Source organism: Pomacea canaliculata, linkage group LG2 (genome assembly GCF_003073045.1).
Source record: "Pomacea canaliculata isolate SZHN2017 linkage group LG2, ASM307304v1, whole genome shotgun sequence".
Lineage (NCBI taxonomy): Eukaryota > Metazoa > Mollusca > Gastropoda > Architaenioglossa > Ampullariidae > Pomacea > Pomacea canaliculata.
Genome location: NC_037591.1, coordinates 14,370,725 through 14,396,337, shown reverse-complemented (window position 1 = coordinate 14,396,337; position 25,613 = coordinate 14,370,725). Strand labels below are relative to the sequence as shown.

Sequence of the window (25,613 nt, the reverse complement as noted above, 5' to 3'; positions counted from 1 at the left end):
TATTTATGGTTTGTACTCAGCTTGACTGTCGTTGTAAGACTCGCCATTCTGAGCCATGTCCAAGACTCACGTACAAAATCATAAAAACTATTCATTATGCTAATAATCATTATATATTTAACCGAATTCTAGCCTGTAAATGATGAGATAATTATCTTCTCTCACACGACGCAATGGAAAATAACTAACGTAAAATCTCGCACTCCAGCGAGATTCGGCATTTCCTGCTTGCGAGGGTGTGAACTACCGGGAACTCCAAGGAAAAGACGGTTGGCTGAGCTCGGTTATTTACAAGCGTGTGTTGTTGAGCACCATGTCCGTCCAACATTTAAAGCAGGGATGTATTTCGTCCTGAATGTGTGCTGACACTGGCTACAAAGCCGTCAGTCTGACTGTGATAGTTCGGAAAGTGGCGCGACGACCAGATCGTCTGCTCGAGCCGGCGAGGTGTGGTCAGTGTAGCCGAGGAACGCTGCAGCTTCAGCCCATCGGTCTCACCAGCGAGGGAATCATTTGTGACCCAGATCACATCTTTGATGTTTCGCCGGACATTAGAGGATTTAGTGACTGGTCGGTGCCACGACAAAGCACGGGCTGGCGTTTCTTTGTGAAGGTTGGTAGTATTGTTTTTGGCGCTGTTTTCGCCAGATTTGTCAAACGCCCATATCATGTGTCATACACATGTTTAATTATCATCTGAAGTATGAAAGCTCTAGCATACCACTTTACGAAGTTTCAAACTTTCAAAAAAATTAATTTTATAATTCTTTTTACATTTTCAAATATTGTACCTGTCAGCTGGTAAATATAAATAAATACATTTTGAATTATAAATACATGAAAAACCTTTTTTAAGATATGACTTACGTTAAGCATTAAAAAATATTTTAGATGTTTATAAGATGAATAGGAAACAGATTGAATGTCTTTACACTCATAACTAGTGAGTAGAAAGGTTTTTATAAACACTTGTATTCTCGATCCTTCTGCATATGCATGTGTTCTCACACACATATTGTACGTAAAATTATAAAATATGACTCATTTTTCTAGCATATTTAATACATTCAATACACTCACTCACAGTTTTGTATCAGCTGTCAGTGTTGTGCATGCATGAACAACAACACGCAAAAATCCATGCTCATGACAAAAATATTACTTAGATCAATCATTCCTGATAACAAAGCTATATAGCCTCAGCAACTCCGCTTGGAATGTTTCTGCTATTGGTGGTACGGTATTAGTTTTCCTTTCACAAGAATCGTGTATTTTCATGCTCCAAGTAATACATTTACCACCAAGCTTGATCTTGTGTGGAAAAAATATTCACTTGTTTTAATTACAGCAAATAAAGCTCAGAAAAAAATTGATTTAATTTATGTCAGGGGCAGAACTTCAGCTTACAAAATAATCAAGTGTGCTACACCATCTTACCTGCTCTAATTTTCTAGCATGACTGGCATGTAATAAGTTAATATATATTCATTGTTCCAGCTGAAATAATTGACAAATGCAGATTCTCCATCCAGATAAAAAGGGGTTTCAGCACCCCAGTTAAGGGTTTTCAAACCCTCAATTAAAACTGCTTTTGGGGATGGGGTGTATTTTTCCCCATCTCCCATTCCAAGTCTCCCTTATAAAATATTAGAGATCTTATCAACCAGCAGCAGAAGAAAGTACACAGCAGTATACATTTGTCAATATTAAATTAGTTTCATTACTTTTGTTCCTGGTGTCATCTTTTCATACCTATCAAATATGTTACTGACATTGTGATTACTCTTTTCATTGTCAGATGCCTGATGCCAAATCCGCATTATGTTTTCAGATTCCTTTTTACAATTTTCTTTTCGGCATTAAAACATGTTACACAGTGGTACACATTTCAGCGTGGTGAGAACTTCAACAAAAGGATCTAGATTTCTGCTGTCTGTACATGTCTGTTAGGCTGATGTTAAATATTTGAGAAATAAGGATACCATATTTTAGACAAGCTATTTTAGTCATTTTTCATATTTCTTTTTACATGAGTTCTACCTGCAACATGTGCATGCAGGTGTGCAATTGCATGCAAGTGTGTGAATACTTGACAAACCCTCTGCCCTACCCTTACTGCTCCTGCCATCCATCAGCTTGTTGGAAGTTTATTTTGACATCATGATTCCTTTGGATCCATTGGGTTGGGTTGGGTCGCACTGTTACTTGAAGACACATGAGTACCATAAGCTACTTTATAGAATGAGGGAGACAAACAATATTACTGCCGGCTTCTTTAAACATCTCTTAACAATACATTTTCTTCTACGCAATAGAAGTGTATATTATAGCAAAGAGACTGTCTCTCGCTTACTTTCTAGCTTCTTTCTACACAGAAAAATGTGTGCAAAGAAAATAGTCTGCATTCGATGAAGATCTGATGTAAGAAGCATGTAAGCGATTTTGAACATCAGGACATCGTTAACTCCCAGCTGCGTGCAGCAAGCAGCAAAACAATTTTTACGTATTTTTTTTCTTATTGAACACTATTGTTTTTGCTGAGCATTCAAAAGCTTATCACTAATGCAAAGTGATGTGTAGTAACATTTGTAGTGGTAGCAGGGTTCATCTCATTACTAATACATTTGTTTTCCCATTAAGAGAGAAGAGGGAGAACACAATAAATGATAGACAACCTCAAATGGTAATGAATAAATGATCTGCCCAGCTTTTAGTTTTAAGACTGTGAAGTGTATGTGTAAATTTTGTATGAAATTTTTCTATTTTAAATACCAGTGGATGTAGATCTATGTGAAGAACAAGTCTGTGTTCTGCCAAGGGGTTTTTGGAATTGTATAACACTTTAAAAAAATTAAATCATTTTGTTTTAAAATCTTTATTCCACATCTTTACTCCATATTTTAACATGAACATGTATTTGAGCAAGTAGGTAGTGGCAGTTCTGTGATGGAGGTGAAGTAGGAGAAGGAGAGCAACATGCTAGTATTGCTTTTAATGTTTGCGTTTTTTTTCCCCTTTTGATATCTGTGACACTTAACCAAGTTTCTGTTTGTGAGCAGTCTCGTATCAAGGCAGTTAAATGTACAGACTTCCCCCGCCCCTCTCTCGCACACACACACTCCCTCTCTTTGGTAGTGGGGGATATTTAAATTTTATGCAGAACCTTCAGCATATTGCTTGTGTTTGGGGACTAGTTTTCTCACTCATAAATTCTTCTCACTCCCATCCTCCTCTCCACACAAAGGTGCGTCCGTATTTTTGCATCGTTAGTCAAAGCTTCTTATGACAAACCTTCGCGGGGATTCGCGCCCACTTACTGGCTAATGCACGTGCATGTACACGCGATTGCCTGTCGTCTGATATATAGCCTACGCCCCAGGAATTTGTCAGATTGGTTGGCGACAGCTTACCTCCTGTGACCGCGTCTTCGTGCCGTTTTCCTCCATTCATTCGTGCGATTAGCTGTATATACTACCTTGGCTCTAGTCTGTTGTGCCAGGATGATGAGCTTTGTAGTGCTACTGTTGGCACTCTCTTGTCAGGCTGAGTGAGGTTCTTTACAAGCTGCTTTAAGATGTCATTGATTTATCACACGATGTGTGCACAGTTTTTGGCCAGACGTGGTGTCGTCACCCACTCAAAGTTGGGGTGGGCCTAGGGATCTTCAGTCCTACATCACTACATCACGGCATCCTGACAACACTGCAGGGAGAAGACCATACTAGTCTGTGACTGAAGTGTAGTTTGCATGATTAAAGGCTACTTAGCGCCAGTCTGTCATGAACTTTGAACCTTCCACCCTGTCTGTTAGGTGTCGTGTGGTGTCCGAGGCTGCTAGCTTCAAGCCTAGATTATTTACTAAGAGCCTCAACGGTCAAACCGATAACCTGTTGACCCACTTGCTAAATAGGAGGCATGCCCCTATAGAGCCGAGGTTCTCGACACCGAAAACAGATAGCCGGTAGTTGATAGCTAAGACATAGCACAAGTGCTAATACAGCATTTTATCTCATCCACCTAGTTAGTCGGTTAACTGGATATTTTGCCCGAATAGTGCAGAGGTAGACTGTAGGGTCGACATGAATACCTGTCTTCATAATCTCTCAAGTTGCACACACCTGTAATGAGCATAACAGCTTTCTAGACTGGTTCAACCCTTCCAAGCCAAATTTCGGATAAATCTGTGAGCGGCGTTCACTGAATCCCGTCATCCCTCAAATGGCTGCACATTGTTTAGAATAAACTGAGATGACACTAATTTGTGATAAAGTTTTAGAACCGTGCATACCCTTGCTTTCAAAAGCACCGACAGGAGTCTAGTCGCATCATTCTCTTGTCTGCCGACCCCGAGCCGCCTCCATGAGAGGAGAATCCATCTATTTGTGCAGCAGGCGGGTTCGGCAGCGGTACATAGCAACAGAAATGTCGCTGGATTTCAGCTGAAGCCGTTTTAACGGAACAGCTTTTGTGCACCGGTAAACTTTCCTCTCTCTCACTAAGTACACATACCTCCAATCATCCACTCCACCGCCACCCCTGATTTCTGCAGTGATTTAAGCAGTCTTCTTACAGAAACGTGTCTTGTCGTCTGTCTGAGACCCGGATGCTAAGTCACTCAAACTGGATGCTATAGCAAAGCTTAAAACAGATTAGCATTTAGCTAACTATTTAGCTGGCATGCAGCCAGTGTGACATGTTTGCCCTGCCCCTGATAGCCATCCTTGATCTTAAGTACTTGTCACCATTGTCCGAAAGGTTATCAGGTGTTGTCCACCAATTGTTATTTCTTGTCTGGCTAGCTTCTGATAGCACTACCCACTCGCAGCCTTCGCTTTGTCTCAGTTCCATACTTTAGTGGGGTTTTTTTATTTGGCTATGTTTTAAATTCTTCTGAACTATTTTTATTTTACCCTTAGGCTGTAGATAATACAGGTTCTGTTTAAAGCCATGAATCTTCCATAATTTTTTTGTTAATGTTGGTTGGGGAAATTGTCATAATCTTCTATCTTCGAGCCTCTTTTTTACCCCCATTTTTTTCGTTGTCTCCGACATCCTTACAACTGTTTTATGTAAGCATCACTTCTTCACTGATGACACTTAGTGGAGTATGTCAAGCACTTCTTCACACTATCCGTTGGAATCTGGGGCACTCCGTCTTTGGCTCGGGGATGATGGATAAATAAAAAGGGGGGGGGAGGGATAAATATCATCTAGACGCGAAAAAAGTATGCCCTGACAATCCCGAAAAGCACTCATTTGTATATATTCTCCGGAAAAGAGGATGGCGAGTCCCTCGGCCAATCGACCCACATACCATCGCGACAAATCCAGGGAGGTCTGGTTCCACTTCAAGAGCTCCGCTATCATGTCACCTGTCCTTTCCGGCTTTCTCCCTCAGTTCACCCCGTCTGCTGAATAATTGACCGAGTTCTTGGCTTGGTTCGGTCGAATCTAGAATTACGATGTCTGGTCTTGCACGGATTTTTTAAAGAGTAAATGGAAGAAGGGAAGTAGTGGGGTCGGGTGCCAACCATTTGCCCGCTTCCTGTGAATCTGCATATACGACAGTACTAGGCTTCAGAGCTCCCCGAAGTCATTGCGAAGAGAGGAAATAAAATGAAGAAAACGAGGCAATGAAGTCACATCAATGATGGGCACGCGTGCAACTCTCTGTAGCAGTTATCATTTGTGTGTGTGTGTCGCGCGCGCGTGCGCGTTCATCATTTGTGTGATGGAATGTACCTGTGAGTTTTCTTTTCTTTCTTTTTTTTTTTTTTTTTTTGTACTTGTCCGTAGCACCAGCCTCTCCCATGTGATGAGAGTGAGTATTAAATCTGAAGGGTTTGAGGGAGGGAGACGTGTCCCCGAGGAGCCCGAGACTGGAGAGCATGTTGTCGCGGTTTGTTGTGGCTGCAAACCGCCGTTTGCCGCTGATCTCTTATCTGACTTCCTCTCTCGCCATCCCTGTAAATCGATCGCAATTTCTGTCTTTTGTCGTCTAGTCCAGATCAAAAGACCATTTTCGAAAATCAATAAACATAGTCGGTCAGAAGAACGTCCAAGGACGTTGTCTTCTCCTCGCAGCCGTCCCACAGTAAATCTTTCAGACCGGTCCCACGTGCAGGCAAATCGTCTGAGTGGCGGTCACCATGGGCCGCAGCCATGAAGTGGAGGTATCTAGCTGCCCACGAGGTTGCCTTGCCTCTGCTCTATAGCTACAGCCAGAAAAAACGCCCAGAGATAACTAGAGATCATACGCACGACATGGGTATGTCAGTTCTCGCCGGACCTCCAAGATGTGCGCCTGTTTTCGGTAAGAGTACCCATTGTTAAATTTGGGTTTTCGATTTTTATTTATTTTTTTATTATTATTATTATTATTATTTTATTTATTTATTTTTTTTATTTTTTTTTTTTTTATTTTATTTTTGTGGGGTGGTGGTGATGGTGGCTTTGTTGCCGTTTGTTTTGGTATTTGCTACCTTCGATACAATCTTACCCCAGGCTTGCTGCGGGGTCCTGTCTGGAGGATTCAATGACGGGAGGTGTGGGCTGGAGGCGAACCGCCGTGTTCTCACAGAAGGACGTGCGGCTGTCAATGAAGACGCGCATTAGCTGACCCCGGATTACAGGCAGACCGCCACTCCCAGTGGACAGCGCTCGTCGTGCCTCCCAGCAGGCGTGCGGGCAGACCTGTTCACGGCACTGTAAATACTACCCCAGGGGGCACATTATAGAGGGATTGGTTTATTTGCTGCAGCTTTTTAAAACCTGAATAGCTCATTGACCTGTTCCAACACTTTTAATCGTGAAACACTTCACGGACACCTCTTGGAGGCGCTCACGCGCATGTGCAGGAGATGGTTGGTTAGTTCGTTGCTACGTGCTTCCACCTTGAAGGATTTTTGGGGTGAGGGAGAATCCGGAGAAGACCCCCGATGCCCAGCCCTGCGAACAGGTGTCACAGACATAGTGTCCTGAGACGAGACCCAGCAGTGGTGACACGCGAGTGTTTTTACCACTACATTACTGGGCGCCCACGAGGTGAGCTCACACAGGCTGGCAAGTGCCTCGGCCACGTTCGTGAGGAGTGGAGGATGCTGTTCTCGCTAATTCTTGCACCTTGGTTCGTTTCTAGGGAAATATGCGTCCACGTGCTAAAACGTCAAAGGTGTGCGTGCCTGTGTGTGCACAGACGTGCACATGTGCTTCTGGGCCCTCGAGTTCACGCGCAAGTGCGTGCCTGCGTGCGCATTGCCTGTCGCCATATAACCCTCGTTCCTCGCTTTAGGGTAGAAACTGCAATAAAATTCAGCTACCCTTACTATCTTTGGAAGGTCAGTTCGCTTGTCAACACCGAGCACTACTTTCAGCAGTAATTCCACATAATTACATGAGTAAGTGTAACTACCCCATGACATTTTCTAGTGCCAGCTATAAACGAGGGTTCGTTTGCAGTTCGTATAGCTTAATATCTCAGTATCAAGGTGAATTCTTACCAAGACTGTATACCAAGTAAAAAGACGGTATTCAGACCGTGACAATCTTTTATTTATTGATGTCAGTCTCTGAAACAGTTTGAAAACCACAGACGAAATGTATGTAGAGTTATCTTGCTATCTTCAATGATTTTATACAACAGTTTATTCGTAACTCTCATGTTAGAAACCAAGATGGAGTAGTCACGTGACCTGATTCATGTCCTGCGATTAGCTGTACGCAGGTGAAGTTGTAGCTTGTTTAGAGGTAGTGTACGTATTACAGACAGCGATCTACCCGCAACACCTATATGCATGTTTAGGGAGGATATGTGGAAAAGAAAGGCGGAGGATTTGGGTGGGTTGGGGTGGTGTTGGAATATATCCGCTAGCGTTCTGCTCATTGCATGTCTTTCGTAAATCAACAGCTTGCGAAATTCTGCAGGCAGCCGTTGCCAGTTGTACAATGCTAGTATTGGCGTTGAGCAATGTACAGTTCTCTTGCAGACTTGGCTTCTTATGGTAGTTTTTTAGTTAGGATATTGTTTGGAGCACCGAAATAAGTTGTTTGTGCAGAAATCGCGAGAACACAACGAACTGTTTTAAATAAATTTCCCTCGTTTGAGATACGTTAAACATGTTTAACGTTTTTCAGTAGCAACAACCTTCTTAAGGTCTAGTGGGGTGCAGTTTTTTTAAATAATAATTGAGTTTACCTCTGTTCAAGATACTAGTTTACTTAATGTAAGCGATTAATCTCCTTCCCCTTCCCACCGCCTTCTGTCCTCGAGGTACACGTCTACAATACCATGCACAGAAAAAAACAAAAATCGTTTCGTCACGATTGTACATAGATACTCCCAACACATGGTTCCGGCTTTTCCATTAGCTGAGACCTTCACAGCATAAACGGATCCAAATATATTCTGCACTGTTGACCTCTCTCCGTGCACGCTGATTCTATTTATGCTGATTTTGTAGGCGTGTATTGTATTTCGAGCGCGGAAGGAGAGTATTCTACTGGATGTTGGGAAACTAGTATCTTGCTCGAAGCTTTACCCAATCATAAAAAAAACTGCACCCCACACGACCTTCGGTGAGGTTTTTATTTGACCAACACTCGACTACAGGAATGCAGTGGATCTGTCCTCCAACCTTTCCCGACTGCTTGCGGAGTCCAAACCCCACACGAGAAAGATGAATGCAGGCAGAAACAAATATGGCTCCTCAGCCGATTGCTAATCGTGGTTTCGTTTAATCAGATTTGGGTCGTTGACCTTATTGTGCTGATATTGCAAAAATTTTCAAGTGGTGCATTTATATACACATACGCACACACGTGATCTGCCTTTTAAATGCCACCGCAACAGGTTGAGTTGATTTCGTTATTTTCGGCTGTTATTCCAGCATCATTATCCCCCTCCTTTGGCTAGCTAATGAGCACGTGCCACTGTTGGTCGGGTCAATGATTTAGTTGCGCGGGCTCATTAGCTTGTCATCACCGATGTCAGGCGGCGAGAGTTTGGCAAGACAGCTCTAGTCCCTCCATGTTCCGCCGGGGACCGGACTAATGGCAGCCAACGATGCTAACCTCTCTAACCTAATAACAACCGCACCCTAGTCACTGGGGAGGACAAGGCTTCCTAAAACCCTCCTTCCTCCTACCCGCTGGGTAGGGAGGGGGAGCTGAAAGAAGTCAGAAGAGAGCTTATCTAGCTGGATGGAAATCGAGGGGAATGTGTCGGATGAGGAGACAGATATTAGTGAGAAATGACAGTTAATACGTAGAAAATGGATGTGGTCGTTCATGCTTTAGTCATACCGGAAATAGGATGGCTTTTATCTCAGACACTGAATGTCATTCACTCTGTGTGTCTCTGTCTCTTTTTCCCAAGTGTGTGGACACAAGTTGGTTAGGCTTTTCTGGTTTGTTTATTTGTTTTTGTCGTTTGATTGAGCCTGAACAATCAGCTGCAGATCGCACTCTGACGTCACGCAGCAGTCGCGCCGGTATCGTTGTCATCGAGTGGACTGCGCGTGCTGGCGATGTTTGATCGTCAGATTGGTCGAGCTTTGTGTGTCGCCCAGCTCATTGTTTGAGAAGAGCAAAGATAGATGTGATATCCATGGTGTGGGTGTTCTTTGGATAATGGAGACGATAAAAGAACAGCAGTTTTTCTTTCTCCTTCCTTCACCTTTTGCATGCATGCGCGCGCACACACTGACACTTTAATGCAGTTTGTTGAATGTGTACCTGACAACCTTTTGTTGGAGAACTAAGGCAGGAAAGACGAGAAGATGGGCCCCGCCTTCACGAAAAGTGCGGGTTCAAACACCTCACATCCCAACCACCAAAAGGTTAGGAAACTATCTTCACCTTTGCTCATTCTCACAGAGAGAGAGGAAAGAGAGTTTAAAACATCAATTATTACTCATCGGAAGCCACCAAAAATAATCCAAATCAGCTGTAATGTGATAAAGCAGCACAAATCATCGGCTTGTATTGTTGATTCAGCAGCTTCGCTCCCGGTGGGTGTTATTTCGCGTGTCCTCACTGACCCCGCCACGCCACCCTCGCAGTTCTGTGGTGTGACGTGTATCGATCAGTGATCGCCCCTGCACGTGGTGTGACTGCCTGGCGCGCTCCTAGCTGGTGATAAGGCTAGGTCCTTCTCTGATTGCGGGTAGCTGTCTACAGTCCTCACCCATCTGACCAACTATGAGTTGCAACTATTGACTTAATACTGGACAAATATTTTTATTCTTTCGTTTTCTCTCCTCTGTTCTCTTCCTTCTCCTTTTTCTGTTTTATAATATATAATTTTTTTTTATTGGGAGCTGAGCTTATGGTATCTGTCAAACATCAGAGGACACTTGATTTTTACCAGAAACATCTGCCCCGCCTGTTACATTCCCTTCTCGCCGACTCCCCAAGTAGCTTGATACCAAGCTGGGATCAAAGTTCTCCCCAAGCCACGTCGGAGCATCGGTAATTAGGCTAACCTTCTTCATTCTGCGCAGATTCGACCTACGAAACTGAATAGCTTAGTGAAGACCAGCAAATCACGGAAGCAGTGAGTGAGTGGAGAGCTGGCTGCGAATTGATAAGAAACAGCTGGTAACCGAGGCATGCTGGGGAGTAACGGGGCTGGACGCACCTTCCACTCACTTCTACAGGCTTCTCGCTCTTCATTTTGTCGGGTTCCTCCCCTGTCTCGACTCCCAGACCCCACAGGGTAGCTCAGCGTGTCCCTCTGATGTTCAGTGTGAAGGCCAAAGTAAATCCACGTCGATTCTGCGTTGTTAACTAAATTACTTCTTCTAATGGAACTCTCAGCTTTACAAAAAAACAAAAATACTTTTGAGTAGTCAAACCATTCTCGTTCTGTTGGACAAGAGCCGTCTGTCGGTGTCTGTTGAATGTATTGAACGCCAAAGGCAGAAGAATAAAATGTGGATGGATACAGCAAGGATTTGCCGGGCAATTTCGTGATGTCAGGTATGTATGTATCCGTGTGTTACTGTTGTTATACACATACTCTGTGTAGCTTACTATATCTGGTTGTGAATGGTATCGCATTGATGCAGGACCACGCTTGAAATGAAGAGTATAATTTTCAAAAATGCAGAGCTTCTAGTACTGTTCTTTCATCCGTATTCAAACACAATCTGTGTAATGCATCCTTACCACTGATTGTAAAAGTGTCAATCGATTTTTTTTTTTTTTTTTTAGTTATTTATTTTTCTCAGACCCATGTCACGTAGATCCCCAATTTAAACAGGACATACATGTATTGCAAGGCATGTTTTGGTGAAGTCAACGGCTGAAGGGCGGGGGTGTATGGAGACAGGATATTTTGAACTGAAAACACGAGGTTTCCACGCAGCGTTGCTTAGGACGTGTGGGTGCGAAGTTCAATCAGTGATAATAATATGGGTTCCTTTACGGATATCGCACACCCAGGGTGCGTCCGATAGTGTAGTGGTTAAATATTTGCTTGTCACCACTGCAGTGTGAGGCTCTGGGCTCAAACCTCGTCTCGGGACACTGTATGGTTCACCTGTTCGCAGGGCTTGGCGTCGGCAGGTTTCTCTTGTATCTTTGTAACTTTTCTTGTGCAGCAGATGGTTTGCGAGGTGACGTAAGAAGAGTACATTATGATAGTTTGCAATAATGCAGACAATATTGACGAAAAGATAGTTTCGGTAATCTTCGGTTCCCTTAGTCATATCACTCGAGGAAGCACAGAGAAAAACAAAACAACAACAACAAATGTAGGTGAGGGAGTGAGGGTTTGGTTAAGTATACACAGGTATATTATTCTCCTACAGTCATTATAAAATCAACATTTTCTCGAAGACCTTGCACGAGACATGCCAGGGCGGTCGGGTGTCGCAACGGTTAGCGCCTGTCACCAATGCAGTGAAGATTGGATGTCCTGGGTTCACCTCTCGTCTCGGTAACGCTGTTCTTTCTCTGCACGTAGCTTCTGTTTCCATGGCTGGCTGGTTTGAAAGATACAGCCTTAGCTGCTGACTCGGCGTAAAACACCAATCCCCCCCCACCACCACCACCACCATGCCAACCCCGCAAAGTGGAGTACATGGTGACATGAGACTATCCCTTTAGCTTTAGGTGAGGTAGACTACATGTCTAGTGCTTTGCTAGACAGTCTTTCCAGAGGCTGTCTCGAGTGACAAAGGACAATAAATAAAGAAATGTTCTCCGTGACCTTTTACCAGGAATAAATAATGTATCCCTGTAACTGCCACAAGTATCGTTAAAAGCGACGGTCGGTGTGTGTAGTCGCTGCTCTAAACATTCAAGGCCTGTGCCTGACATTTGCGGGGTCGTGTTGACCCGATCCTACAACACCTTTGTGCTCGTCTGCAGTACACTGAACCTCCCCGTCGTCAACCGACTTGACCTGTCAAGCGTGAAGCAGCCCGGTGGTCGTCGTCGTCTTTGATATCATGGGAGACGACAGGCATCTGCTTGTGAACGCATTGGCGCGTGAAAATTTGTACACCTGGATTACCTGTATCTCTGAAGTGTGTGGATCCCTGAAATACACGAACACGCACTGTACACCTATTGAAGCGTACGCAAAGTGAAACTCAACAGACTGACAATCAACTAAATAATAAATAGCACACTTTAAACTATTGTGAGGGTGAACAGCTTTGCTGTCAGGGGCTGTGAATGGAATAGCAGTCACAGTTCCTGTCTTTGTTCTGGAACCGAGTGCTTACCTTGTTGTCTGGCCTAACCTCTTGAAAACGAACTGTCTGTATTTTTGATATTCTCTCACTTTTTTTCCTGTCTCAAGGAGCTTTCATAACACTGTTGTTTCTCGCTTAACAACATCCGCTACATGCGGACGCAGACGCAACCTCGGCAAGGTATGTGGGTATGTAACCAGAAGCTGCCTTCTTCCCTTCGTGCATGAAGAGACCGAGAGTTAAGACCGGGCAAAGAGCCAGAGGGCCCGAGTGTCCCATTGCCTTGGCAGTGTGTGGGCAAAGAAGCTTGGACGTAGCTCAGCATGTTTCCATGTCTCCAGTGTTCACATCAGAACCACTGGTTCCCTCAGGACTTTGCCAAGTCTCCTCAAACGGTGAACGTTTGTTCAGCTGTGGACGGTCGTAAGGTCAAGGTATCGTTGGGGACAGTTGGACAAAGCCGTGAGTGTTGTCCGAATTGTTTTATTCAAAAAGACAACAACAGAAATAGTAAAGCTCTTGTGGCTGCTCGCGGAATGGTTCTGGGCTGACAGGTGGATGGGGAAGTGTGGGTTAGTGCGAGGGTGGGTTGGTGAGTGGTTTGGGTGAGTCTATATATATATATGTCTGATATAATTAATACCTGTTCAAACGTAATTGCTAATTCTCATCTGTTATTTGCTCCCTTAGACTGTGCAGACTAGTTTCTATGAAACACCAACTTGAAAGGTATTTCTTATCTAGCTCTTTGCTTACAATATCATATTAGAACATCATGTTTCTAATGTTGATCATCATTTTTTCCTGCACATGGCTGTATTGCTATATTTGTCAGATGCTTTGATCGTCTAAGAAATATTCTCAGTTTGTTTCGAAGGCGGAAGATCTTGAAGATACTGCGCTGAAATTTTCAGTTAAAAATGCTTCAAGGAGGCATTTTGTGGGTGCGCTGGAATTTAGATGGATGCTCGCCAGGTTGAAAAAGAAAAAAATAGAACGCTGAGGTTGGCTGGTTTTTTGTTTGGTTTTTGTTTTGAGAGAGAGAGAGGGTGGGATTTCTTTTACAAAGTCGCTCTGCATTGTCGAAATACCATGTTAACTAACTATGTTTAGAAAAGAAATGGTTGTCGACGAGGGGATCACCGACTATAAAGCGGAACATTGGCTAATTAAAGAAAGGTATGCATGATTAGCTGATTAACATCCGTAACGCCGCTGGCATTGTTCTGTCTCACGTTTACTCGCCCTCGGATGTTTGTGTCTGGACAAGGAGCGCTAACCGAGTGTAAATATTTGATTCTGTTATTGTTCTGTGCTCCAGCGTCTGATTGATGCGAATAGACCCGTGATTGCATTCCTCACAACTGTGCGTGAGAGGGAGAGAGGGAAGGGCGATAAAAAGGAGATAACGCGCCGTTTGTGGTAAACGTCTACGATAACAGCGATGAGCGGGAGGTGTTGGGTGTGGGGGAGACAGGACCACAGCACACCAACAGCCAATCAACTGTCACTGCCACCGTTGTCGTCGTCGGTGCAGCGGAGTGGCGTGCGTGGGCGTGTGTGCAGGCGGCTATGCACCGGGTCCAGGCCCGGCAGCCGCCAGTCACGTGATGGCGCACGCGCTGGGTGTGGTGCACCAGGCAAGCTTCCTGGTCGTGTTGTGCTCGCGGCTCGAGACAGCAATAAAGACGAAAAAAAAGAAACAAACAAACAAAAAACATTTCAGAAGAGGTTAGGGTCTCGGGTTTTCATTCCTTTGCATACCTTTGTCACTTCTCGCTCTACCTGGTAAACACCTGTACTAGGGCGCAGGTGGACGGCAAAGACATTTTGCATTGCTGGCGCAATCTTGTCACTTGTGAGCTTCTGCACTTATTCCTGTTTGGCAGCACAATCGCGGTACGAACGAAATATGAGGTACCTTTAGTTTATGTAGATGATAGGTGGTAAAGTGAACTGTTTGAGTGCAGTACCAATATGACGAAAGGTAGTAGTAACATGCTCACATATTTATGTTGGAAATGTAGAAGACAGAAATATCGTGTTGTCGAGGAATCACTAAAACTCTAACCTAACCCTAAAACTCAGACTTTTTATATACTTCTGATCTTTGAAGAGATGTTTTTTTTTTAATGGAATTTACTATTTTGTTTCTTTATAGTGAGTGAAACGTTTGCGTAACTAAAAGTCTGCATAGCAATAAATCCAGCAAGATGCACTATTCCGTGCCTGGCAAAACTAAAATGTGTAAACAGCTTGCACATCATGCCGAAAGGAACATATTGAAGTGTGACATGGCTGAAGAGAAGGTGCGTCATGCCACACAACACTCGGATACTGTTTCACATCTCGTTTTTCTGCGGTGATAAATCCCTTCACCTTCACTCTGTCGTTGGAATTGAATCCGTGCTAGCTGTCTCGATGCTGTTGCTAGTCCACTTCCTGCCCGAGCGTTCAGACGATGTCACGTATAATTGAAAACGTGACATGTGCGCTTGATGTATGCGTTGGACGGTGAAAGCCCGTTACGTCACGTGGACGCCGCCAGCCAAAGCAGGCCTCCAGCTGTGGTCATGCGGCGCAGTAAACATGTCTGCCTGCATCATGCGCATCGCACGGGCTGCAGAAAACAGTTGTTTACTTCACAAATTAAAGGCTTATTTTCCTATATTTTTTTCCACCTAATTTTTTTCCGAACTCCGTCTTACCTAATCCTTCATTGGCGAGCACGGAAAAGCTTTTCTTATGGAGGGAAGGCTGTCGCTTCATTTCTGGAAAACTCCGGTATGTTGGTTGGCCAAGTTCTGCCTGAGACCTCGTGATGCAGAATGCTGTCTGGTCAATGAGAAAGAGTCAAATGCTCGTTAAATATAAGCGACGTTGTTTACTGGTAAACACATACTAGTGTCTGACTGATGTGCGCGTGAGCGAGCACGTGAGTCTGTGAGTGCTTTCGTCCCTTCCTCCCTCTCTTGTGTTCTGGTCCTACTCTCTGACTCGCCTTATCTCATTGTCTGGGTTACTGCAGTCCCTTCGTTATTGTGTTACTGTGGAAAGTTTTGCATTGGTTGTAGTTTTAATTCATTTTTTTCTGCCCCGTCCCTCCTCTGTGTGTGTGTTTTCAGTTCTTGGACTAATCTCATTGAAGTATTCACTTACTGTTCCAGTATCAATTATCAAGCAGTCTATAAAAAAACTACTACAGTGATACCTCGGTTCTCGAACATAATTCGTTCCGGGAGGACGGTCGAGAACCAAGTTGTTCGAGAACCGAAGCAATGAAACCCATAGGAAATAATGGAAATTGGATTAATTCGTTCCAAGCCCCAGAAAATGCCTATTTACTGGCCTAATTTGTATATAATATGTAGAAAAACATTAGTCTCAGCAAGAATGAAAAAATAAAAGTGTATTTATAAAAAATAAATAAAATAAAATGTACTGTACAGTACAGTACAGTAAATGTGTTTCATTTACTGTACCTGTACGAAAATAAGGAGCAGTTCCCATTTCCTCCATTATCTATCTTGAGGCTTTGCTTAGTTATCAAGTTACATTACCTTTGGCAACATTGCAGCCTTTATAACAGCTTTAAGGAATTCTTAAGGAAAAGAGAGATGGTTGATTTTGGCATGCCATACTCAGCAGACAGATCCGAAACACGTGTGCCCTGTTCATATTTGGCAATAATTTCTTTTCTTCCAGCTCAATAGTTGTTCTCACAGCTTTCTGCTTACCTTGTCTGCATTACCACTTCTGGCTTTCTTGGACCCATGTCTAAGGGTTAAATTCAGTGTACAGTACAGTAATTTGCAATACAGTACAGTACACACAAAGCGTGACTCTCTCCACAAAAACGTGACTCTCTCTCTCTCTGCACTCACACTGATGACGCAAGCAAGGCGCGCTGGCCGAATGAACGCCATTCGGCTCAATCTCGGACGTTCGGATGTTCGAGTTCCAAATATTTGTTCGGATTCCAAGACAAAATTTTCTCGAATTTCCTGGTCGAATACCGATTTGGTCGAAAGTCAAGGCGTTCGAGAACCGAGGTATCACTGTACTTCTAAAGACCTAAAAATGATATGATTCGAAAGGTCTTAATACTGTGATCACCATTGACACCATTTATTTTCTATCGGTTATTTTCAGATTTGTTCTGACATTTACCAACCGTCTTTTTCCTGATACTGTCACCCTGGGGAGGGGGAAATCGGGCAACGCCATGTTTCCATCGGTGACGCTGATTGGCCGGGGACTTGGCGGCCCGCTGTTCCACAAGGACGAGATGCCCGAGCACTTCCATGAGCACTTCATCGAGCGAGGCTACCGCCATCCCAAGTCGTCCGCGTGGCAATGCGTTCTGAGCTTGTTCGACGCCACCAACGAGACGCTCAACTTCTGGACGCACTTTCTGCCCAGCTGGTACTTCATGTGGGTGCTGAAGGGCCTGGCGGAGACCCTGGACTTCCAGCACGACCCCTACACCTGGCCGCTGCTGTGCTACATGTTCGCCTGCTGCATCTTTCCTCTGGCCAGCGCCGTGGCCCACACCTTCAACACCATGTCGGAGAAGGCGCGCCACGTCTGCTTCTTTCTCGACTACTCAGCTCTCAGTCTGTTTTCCTTCGGAGTCGCCATGTCCTACTACGCCTACTGCTTCCCTAGCGGACTGGTCGGCTCGTGGCTCGCCAGGAACTACGTTTCGGGCGCGGGCGTCTTCGCCATTCTGTGCACCACCGCGTCTTGCATGACGAGATTTATGCGCCCGAGCGTGTTGAGGCAGGTTCTGCGACTCTCGGCTTTTGCTATGCCCTATATCTTCAACAGCTCTCCGATTATCTTCCGCTTCCTGTTCTGCACGGAGGACGAGCGCCAACTGGCTTCACACACCCTTCACGTGCGGCAGGTGGTCTTCGCCGTGGCCGCGGCCTTCCTGTACGCCACCCACCTGCCTGAGAGGCTCAAGCCGGGTCACTTCGACATCGTGGGCCACAGCCACCAGCTCTTCCACGTGGCCACTATCCTGGGCGTGAAAGACCAGTTGCAGGCGGTGCTGCTGGACATGCAGGAGAGGAAAGCCGTGGTGCAGCACTGGACACGCTTGGACTTCGCCAGCAGCGTCGGCGCCATGTCACTCATCCTTCTAATCAACACGAGTATCATTCTAGTTTTCACTTTGAGCCTTATGCTGAGCAAAAATAAACTGTTTAGCAACAGCACTGCTTGCAAATGCAAGTGCAGTTGATGGTGCAAAGGGTATGGGGATTGGGGAGCACATACATGCCGATTTGTCCACTCCGAGCACTTGTTTTCTGGCTCAACTCAGCTAACACATCGTCTCAAAGCTTGTACAAGCCGTTGACCTTGGCTTCAACGTGGTTAACTGTTACTCGATTTATTGTTCTTGGTTTAGACAGAGAGAAAATGTGAGAGAGAGAGTGAGAAAAAGAAAGGAGGGTGCTTCAAAACTGATTTATTAATGTTTTAACGTTTTTACATCACTGTGCATTCAAAAGTCCAAAGGGGGCTGATTTCTACCAAAAGTGTGATCCCATGGGTATTAATAACCCTTTATTACAAAGTCGGGTCAGTAGCATGATTGTGCTGTTATCTGTGTATGCTTGGAATATATTCCACTACTTACAACTGAGACCATAATAACAAGTTGCATTAAGATGCAAGCATTTATTTAGAATTAGCCAATGAATATATTGTGATATATTTATGTGGTCTCCATGACAGTTAAGGACTAAAAGAGGAGTAGGAGAGTTGTAATGCATTCAGTTGTCCTCCTGTGTTATCTAACATTTGATAACTATCAGTGTCAGTAGGAGAGGTGTTATAAGCCTTTCACTTCATTCATGCTTTGTGAATCCATAATTTGCTTTCTTGTTGGCCTGACGTGGAAAGTGGAAAATAGTTTATTTAGTAATGTACAAGGAATAGCATTATATATGTGTTTATTTGTTCATAATACTACTTATTCATGAGACCAAATTTTAGATAACTTGATGTCTGCAACTTCTAATTTTTTTTTCCTCTTTTTCAAATTATGAAATTTATAAAGAATTCCTAATTCATTAACAACTTTCCTATGAAATCTGTTTAAATCTGATTTCTATAGCTTATTAATCATTTTTTACTTATTTTGGATTGTATAGTAACTTATATTATGGAGAAGAAAAAAGCCATGCCTGTGTGACTGAACAAAACAGAACCTGCTTAAAATGCTTGACAAGTCATAATTTTATTTTTGTAGAAAATATCCCTCAGAAATAATAACATCAGATAGATTGTGCATAGGCTGTATATGATTCAGTAACATTCAGGTAGTCCTGCTATGAGAGAAGCATAATTTCTTAATACAATGTTAGCAGTTGCCTGAGAGCATTTTGTATGGGTGACTGCAGCAGATGGTGACTGATCTCATATTATGATTAATTTTTTCCTGTTCACTGGAATGCCTGTAGCTTAAAGAAAAAAAGTCCACTCAATGAATGAGCAAAATTACAAAAGAATATCGCAAACTGCGAAAACTTCAAATGCCAGTGTTGATCTTAAAGATACAGACAGTGTTCTAGTATTGACAACAATCATAAATAATGTTTTGTTCAAGGATGTCACTATTAATATATACCTAGAATTTTCTGGAAATAAGATTGTAGTGGCTATCATACTTGTCCACAGATGAATGAATTTGTCATCAGGTAAAATCATCCAATGTACAATAATCAAAATGTTTGAATCATGGTTCTTAGACCTGGTTAAGTGCTGTCATGTTGGTGATTCACGTTTTTCAAAAGTTGGGGTTTTCCCCATTAAAGACCCAGGCATTCATTTTTATAAATCAAAATTCTCTTTTGTGCAATTTTTCAGGTTTATGATTTTTCTACATGTTTTGATTTTTTGCTTTCATGTGTATGCATTTGATGGAATAGAAACATTTTGACATTCTTAAATAAGCAAATGTAATCATGTTTTTGCAAGAGTTGAATCAAAATTTAACTGGAGACATGTCTCAAAGAAACTGCCACTCTGACTTAAATTCAGCATTCGTTACAGTTTTCTTTCTTTCTTTGTGTGTGACCCTTGAATTGCATTCTATTAACATACTTCAGGATTTTTTTCAGCAGACCATTGTAAAATATATAGCTGTTAACAAACATTATATCATCATCATCTCCAACATCTCAAAAGTTCTCATCAGGTAGCTTCCCTGAAAACAAAATTTAAATTTTGCTTCTAAAACTTGACAATATGTGAGAGAGAGAGGGCGTGGGAAAGTATCTTTGCGTATTTGAGTCTGTGTGCATATGGATGAACCTGGACACACATGCATGAATACATGACTAAACATGTTTTTTCTGTTGACATTCCAAATCTAGGGCATGAGGCCTAGCTTTTTTTCTGTAATAATCAGTTGCTGTAACAATGTGGCTAAGTTGTTATCAGTCCTGAGATATTGTGTACTCTTCATGCATATTTCTGATGTCACCACCTCTGTGTCATCTGTTGTTTCTTTTGAGTAATGCCCTTTGTGTATCTGCTTTATACTCGTATAAGCTTTGGCCATAGGTCAAGGTAGTGCAAAGGACAGCTAAATTGCTCAAAAGCATTTGCCAGACCTGAGCAAAGTCCATACGAGGCTTCATAATTAGACTGTGGCAATGATGGTAGATACAAAATTGTCTCCTTTGAAACAATTCTGTGATGATGCATTTAAGCTTGCACTTCCATGGAGCTTCCATCACAAGAGGCAGTTTATACTGGAGAAATTATTATTGTTAATACTTTAAACAATTTGAGTTGTACAGCCTCCTGACAGTTGACTTGTGAGCCAGTGAAAGTCTCCAGTTCTGAATATTGTCATAAAATGTTTCAGGAAGCAGTTCTTTGTGTCAGCTTGGTGATGGTAACATTACTCAAAATATTCTCTATAGTTTAACAGCATCTCTTGTGAATGTATGTTTTGTACTATCTTCTAAAATATTTTCTAGTGCATAGTCTGCAGATGATAAATGGATCGAGCAAAATGACTTTACTCCAGTCCTCTGAAAATTTTGTTTTAAGATATGAAGTTCTGGCAAAAAAATATAGTTTTATTTGGTGAGAACGGACATTTTTTCCACTGTTCTTTCTTTACCAGTATTTTTAAAAAGTTAGGAGACTTTTGTGTGTGTTTTTTTTTCTTTTTATCTGGAGAAAGGCAAAGTCCTATGAAGACGGATCTTACAATACTCAGTAGTATGGTATGTCTGAGGATTGGTGCCTTATGGAAAAAGGCTGATGCTACTTACAATTTTTTGGGTGGGATTGTCAGTAATTTGGCAATAACCAAATACCCGTATTTAGCTTGCTGCTTGAAAAAAAAATTAATTTTGGAAGTCTGTTTTAGACATCTCATGAAGTGTGTGGACCTTTTCTCCTTAAAATATCCTCTCAAATAACAATAAAGTTTTTAAATATTTTCTTAAATAGGCTAACTTAAGCTACGGGAGAGGTATTTTATTGTTAAGAATAAAGTTTGTTGGAGTCATAATGCTATGACTCTAATCCACTCCTTAGTTCTTCATTTTCATCTATGTGCAGTTTGTGTTTGCCATGATGTCATCTGTTTGCTGCTGTTTGTGCTGCTTGCATGGTTGACTGTCAGCTGTCTGTAGTTTTTTTTTAAATAGCAGCACATTGAGCTTTCACCCACACAAGGAAATTCAATAATGATAAAAATTATTATGTTTAGTATGCTTTGAGTTTAATACCATCCCCTTCCTCTTTCAACGTGAAAGTTTAAGAGTGTGTGATGTGTGTGTGTATGTGCACACATGCGCATGCGTAAACCTATTTACATGTTTAAAAATGTATGTAAAGTACGCTGCATCCTCCACTATGGTTCCTTTTTTTCTGTGTCTCTCAAACATTCCAAAACTGAATGAAAGTAGTTTAAACTAAAGAAAGGTGATGTAGATTTGTTATACTGCATAGAACTTTTTTTTACGTGCATAATGAAGTAATTGCCTTGCATTATCTTGGAGCACAAGTATAATTGCTCTTGTGTCTGTTGGATGTGAGAATTAGCAATGCAATAAAAGCTGTGGAGAAAGGGCTAGCATGCTTATGCAGGTTGTCATGCGAAATGTTTGCTAGATTACAGTTTTGGCTTTGTTCTTACCTTGTAAAGGCTAGAGCAATGTGATAAGAGTATTTTATCCATGTGAGGATGAATTAATGCCTTTTTTAATCAAATTATTGAATCCTCGGTGCCTTTACTCAGTACAATAATTCTGGGTTTTTTAAAATCATTTTCTGGTTTAGCTTTTGGAGCTTCTTGAGTCCTATCCCTCGACCATGTGCCTAAGCTAACACTGCTTCCTTTTTGCCAGGAATGTTGAAAGAATGTGTGAACACCTTAAAACAGCATGAAAAATTCAGGCACACTGTAACATCAACTTCCAATAATAAAGATTGAAAAACACTGTTTTTTCTGCACTTCTTTCCTAGTCCTTTCCATCTCCATCTCTCTCTACAAATTAATGAAAGTGGTACAGAAGTTATATTTGTGATAAATACTTTTTCCCCTTTTTTATCATGACTACAGCAACCATTGCTAGTCAGTAGTAAATATGGAGAATAAAATGTTGTGCTTATAATCTTCTTTAAAGGTCTAGATAGTAGTGGAGTCTGATTTGAAAATAGATTGTTATCATGATTTTAGTAAATAAAATCTTTAAGTTTTATTTCTCTCCAATTTTATACAATGCCACTCTTCCATCTATTTTTGTGTGGTTTGTGGCCACTAGTTTCTTTGGACTGTTTCTGTGGAATATGATGAATCTATCACAAGATGTAAAAATTGTATGATTTTTTTTTAATTTTATTTTATGAGTTTTTTTTCTCTTATGAACTACTGTCATTTAACAACCATGCAAGTCAAGAGTCACAAATTTTTAAAAATTAGGCTTATCATAAGATGTTTCTTTTCTCAGTTTACACCATTCACAATTTTTTTAAAATGGTATTGACTATTGACATACTTGAATGCTAGTCTTCTCAGGTTCAAAGAATGGGAACACTTGTTTACTTGGGTGCTTATTCTCAACATAACCATAACCATCTGTGTAGCCATTGTGTAAGCATTCCATGTCGCCAATGGTTCACTGTGTAATTAGTTAGAACTGATGATGTTATGTTCATTAACCTTAACACCACCAGCTTATGCTGTAGCTGACTCGGCCTTTCTTCCCTTATGATGACAACCCAGAGAAAAAGAAGTTTTATTAACAGCCAAATGCTCCTGGTGAAATAGCATGTTAGTGCTGTACACTAGATGCTTCCTCAGATTAAAGAGGCGAGACTACAGTAAAAATATTGGCACGTTTTCCCATCTGTTTTCTGACATTATTGTGGGAAAAAAATGATGTGCAAACATTCAGTCCGCAGTTTCCTCTTTGACAGCTTCTTACTGTACAGCCAGGTCAGTTTGTTGTGTCTGGGAGCTGTAAGAGATCTTCTTAAGATGTTTTGTCCAATCTGCTGTTTGGGAAGGTTGCCAAATGTTTTGCAGTTCTGTCTCGCAGAAACTGGCTCTATGCTCCCTGCTGCCTGGCGAGCATCTAGTCTATCCCAGAATTCACGAGACAGAGTCTTGTCAAATAAACCACAGGGCAGGTTGTGTGGAACAGTGGAGCATCCTGTGCTTCAGCAGCAGTTGACTGAGCTGAAGACGACAACTGCGAGATGAGGCTTCATACAAATTCTCACTTGAGTTTCTTGATGAATGAATGAGATACAACTTTTAGTTCTTTCCTTCCTTCCTTCCACCGCCACTCTCACTTTCCTCACTTTTCAATTCCTCTTCACCCACAGTTAAGATTAGGTTAGCAACATTATCTTTACTGTAGTGCTTCAATGCATTGAACAATTACGACGGGAGCAAACAGAAAAGGCTGTGATTCTCTCTTTTTGTTTGAGATGTAGCTTAGAGTATACTACTTGAAAAGTTGAAACTATTTTTTCTTCTCTTCGTTTCAGCCGTTAGGGCTGTGGGTATGTCGACAAGATTCCATTATTTGCGATCAAACATTACAAGAAGACGATTTGTTTATTTCTATGCCATGGCTCGACAATCAAAACACTTCCTATGGACCGAAATAACTTTTTTTGTCACTTGCAAGGGAACACATTCAACATGTGGATTTTTAATAGTTGATAATATGTGTATATATGATTATAATTCAAGATATAGAGCATTTAAAGTTGATATATTTTCACCCGAGTTTCTCAATAAGATCAGAGAAATGTCAATCCCCACCCTACCCTTATTTTTCTTCCCCTTGAGCTCAGCTGTTCCTTCGTGATTATTGGAACCAAAAGCAATCAAAATTATTCTTCCTTTCTGTCCTCCATTTAGATTAGGCCAGTATGCTTTTCTTAGCTGTAGTGCTTAGCTATACCTAGCATCCATGATGGAAGTAGAGTGACAAATGTGAGACTACACCTGCAGTTTGAGATGTAGCGAGTGTAATCCCAGTCCACGACTACACCCTGTCGGTGTGTTTCAAGATTCAGTAGCACGTGATCAAAGTCATGAATAAGGATATGACAGTTTTGGATCTTTGGTATGCCATGACAACAATAACAGAATTCCTACATACCCCCCCATAACTTTTATTTTTATCGCATACTTTTGAAGAGAACCCAGTCAACGTGCACTTTTTATAGTTGATAATATATATGTGCCTTTACAGGTACATGTCAATATATTTATTATTCAGTTGAGCCTTCAAGGCATTAAACACTTTGAATTTACAATGTGTAATAGCTAAGCTTAAGACATGTATGGCATTTGTAAGCATGGCTCGATTATTTTTGTGTATAAGAATGCACAAAGAAGTCAGTATATCATAGTCATGTTGTCAGAGTCAAGCTGTGTGCAGACAGAGCGTCGCACAAGGCATCAACAATACCTGTTGGCTTTGTGTCATGTCGCCTCCACCCCAGCATGTGTTTGTGATGCATGTTACTGCTGTTTGTATAGCTGTGCACGCATAGGCTGTCTGGTATCAAAGTAACTAAAACCTCAAGGGCCTGTTGGAGATGACTATTATAGTGATTTTAACAGCTGACGGCATTATTATTTGGGTTTCGTACCCCTGGGGGAAGAGTTTCTTTGGGATTTGTTTTGTTTTATTTTTGTCTCTTTTTTTTTTTCTTTTTTTTTATGTGTTTGTTTGCTGTTTGTTTATTTTTTTTTGGGGGGGGGTTTTTTTGTTCATTTGTTTGTTTTTTATCTTTAGTGTTTTTTAGTACTTTTTTGTAAAGGGGGGGTCTTTGTTTTAGTTTTTGTTCTTTCTTTGTTTTCTTTTTGTAATTTTAGTTTTTATCGAGCAAAACTAGAGATGTAGATATGTATGTCTGTTGTCCCCGGGGAGAACAGTGCAAGACCAACTAGACATAGTCGTCTAAGAATTAAAATGCAGTGAACAATGAACAGTAGCTGCAGTACGACTGTCCAAGACTGTAGACAAACGAACAGCACTCGGGTTAAACGCCTTCAGAGGGTCTTTGCGACTGAACTGGTGACCGGTAGAACCATCTGACGGGACACTGGACTGTTTTGTCAGGGCTGAGTATATGGAACAGTTCTCGTTCAGAAGACATAATAACTGTAATGCTCCATGTAGTCAGGTAGCAATCTGTAGCCCTCCGTCGTAACTTGTTTTTCCGATACCTCTTGCAGTCTGTGAGTGGAGCTGTTGGCTGTTACCATCAAAATGTTTTTGTATCAGTAAACTTCCCTGTGACCTGAGAATCTCAGCTCTGACTTCCCCCCTTTGTGATGACTGGTTTATATAGCTTATGCATATTTTTGATACTTTGTTGTTTCTGAAAAAAGATCGTTTTGAAAAAAAA

The 25,613-nt window shown here is 42.0% G+C and overlaps 1 protein-coding gene across 5 annotated transcripts; it reads left to right on the top strand.

Annotated features, from left to right (window-relative positions):
- Nucleotides 1-208: 208 nt before the first annotated feature.
- LOC112554786 (membrane progestin receptor gamma-B-like) lies at nucleotides 209-25,613 on the top strand. Of its 5 annotated transcripts, none has more exons than XM_025222826.1 (2): nucleotides 209-613; nucleotides 16,854-25,613. In XM_025222826.1, the coding sequence occupies exon 2, from the start codon at nucleotides 16,927-16,929 to the stop codon at nucleotides 17,947-17,949; it is 1,023 nt and encodes a 340-aa protein (XP_025078611.1). In that variant the 5' UTR covers nucleotides 209-613; nucleotides 16,854-16,926; the 3' UTR covers nucleotides 17,950-25,613. The 5 variants fall into 5 exon arrangements, with proteins under 5 accessions (XP_025078611.1, XP_025078629.1, XP_025078636.1 ...); XM_025222844.1 differs by lacking the exon at nucleotides 209-613 and adding an exon at nucleotides 10,214-10,977; XM_025222851.1 differs by lacking the exon at nucleotides 209-613 and adding an exon at nucleotides 12,902-13,163.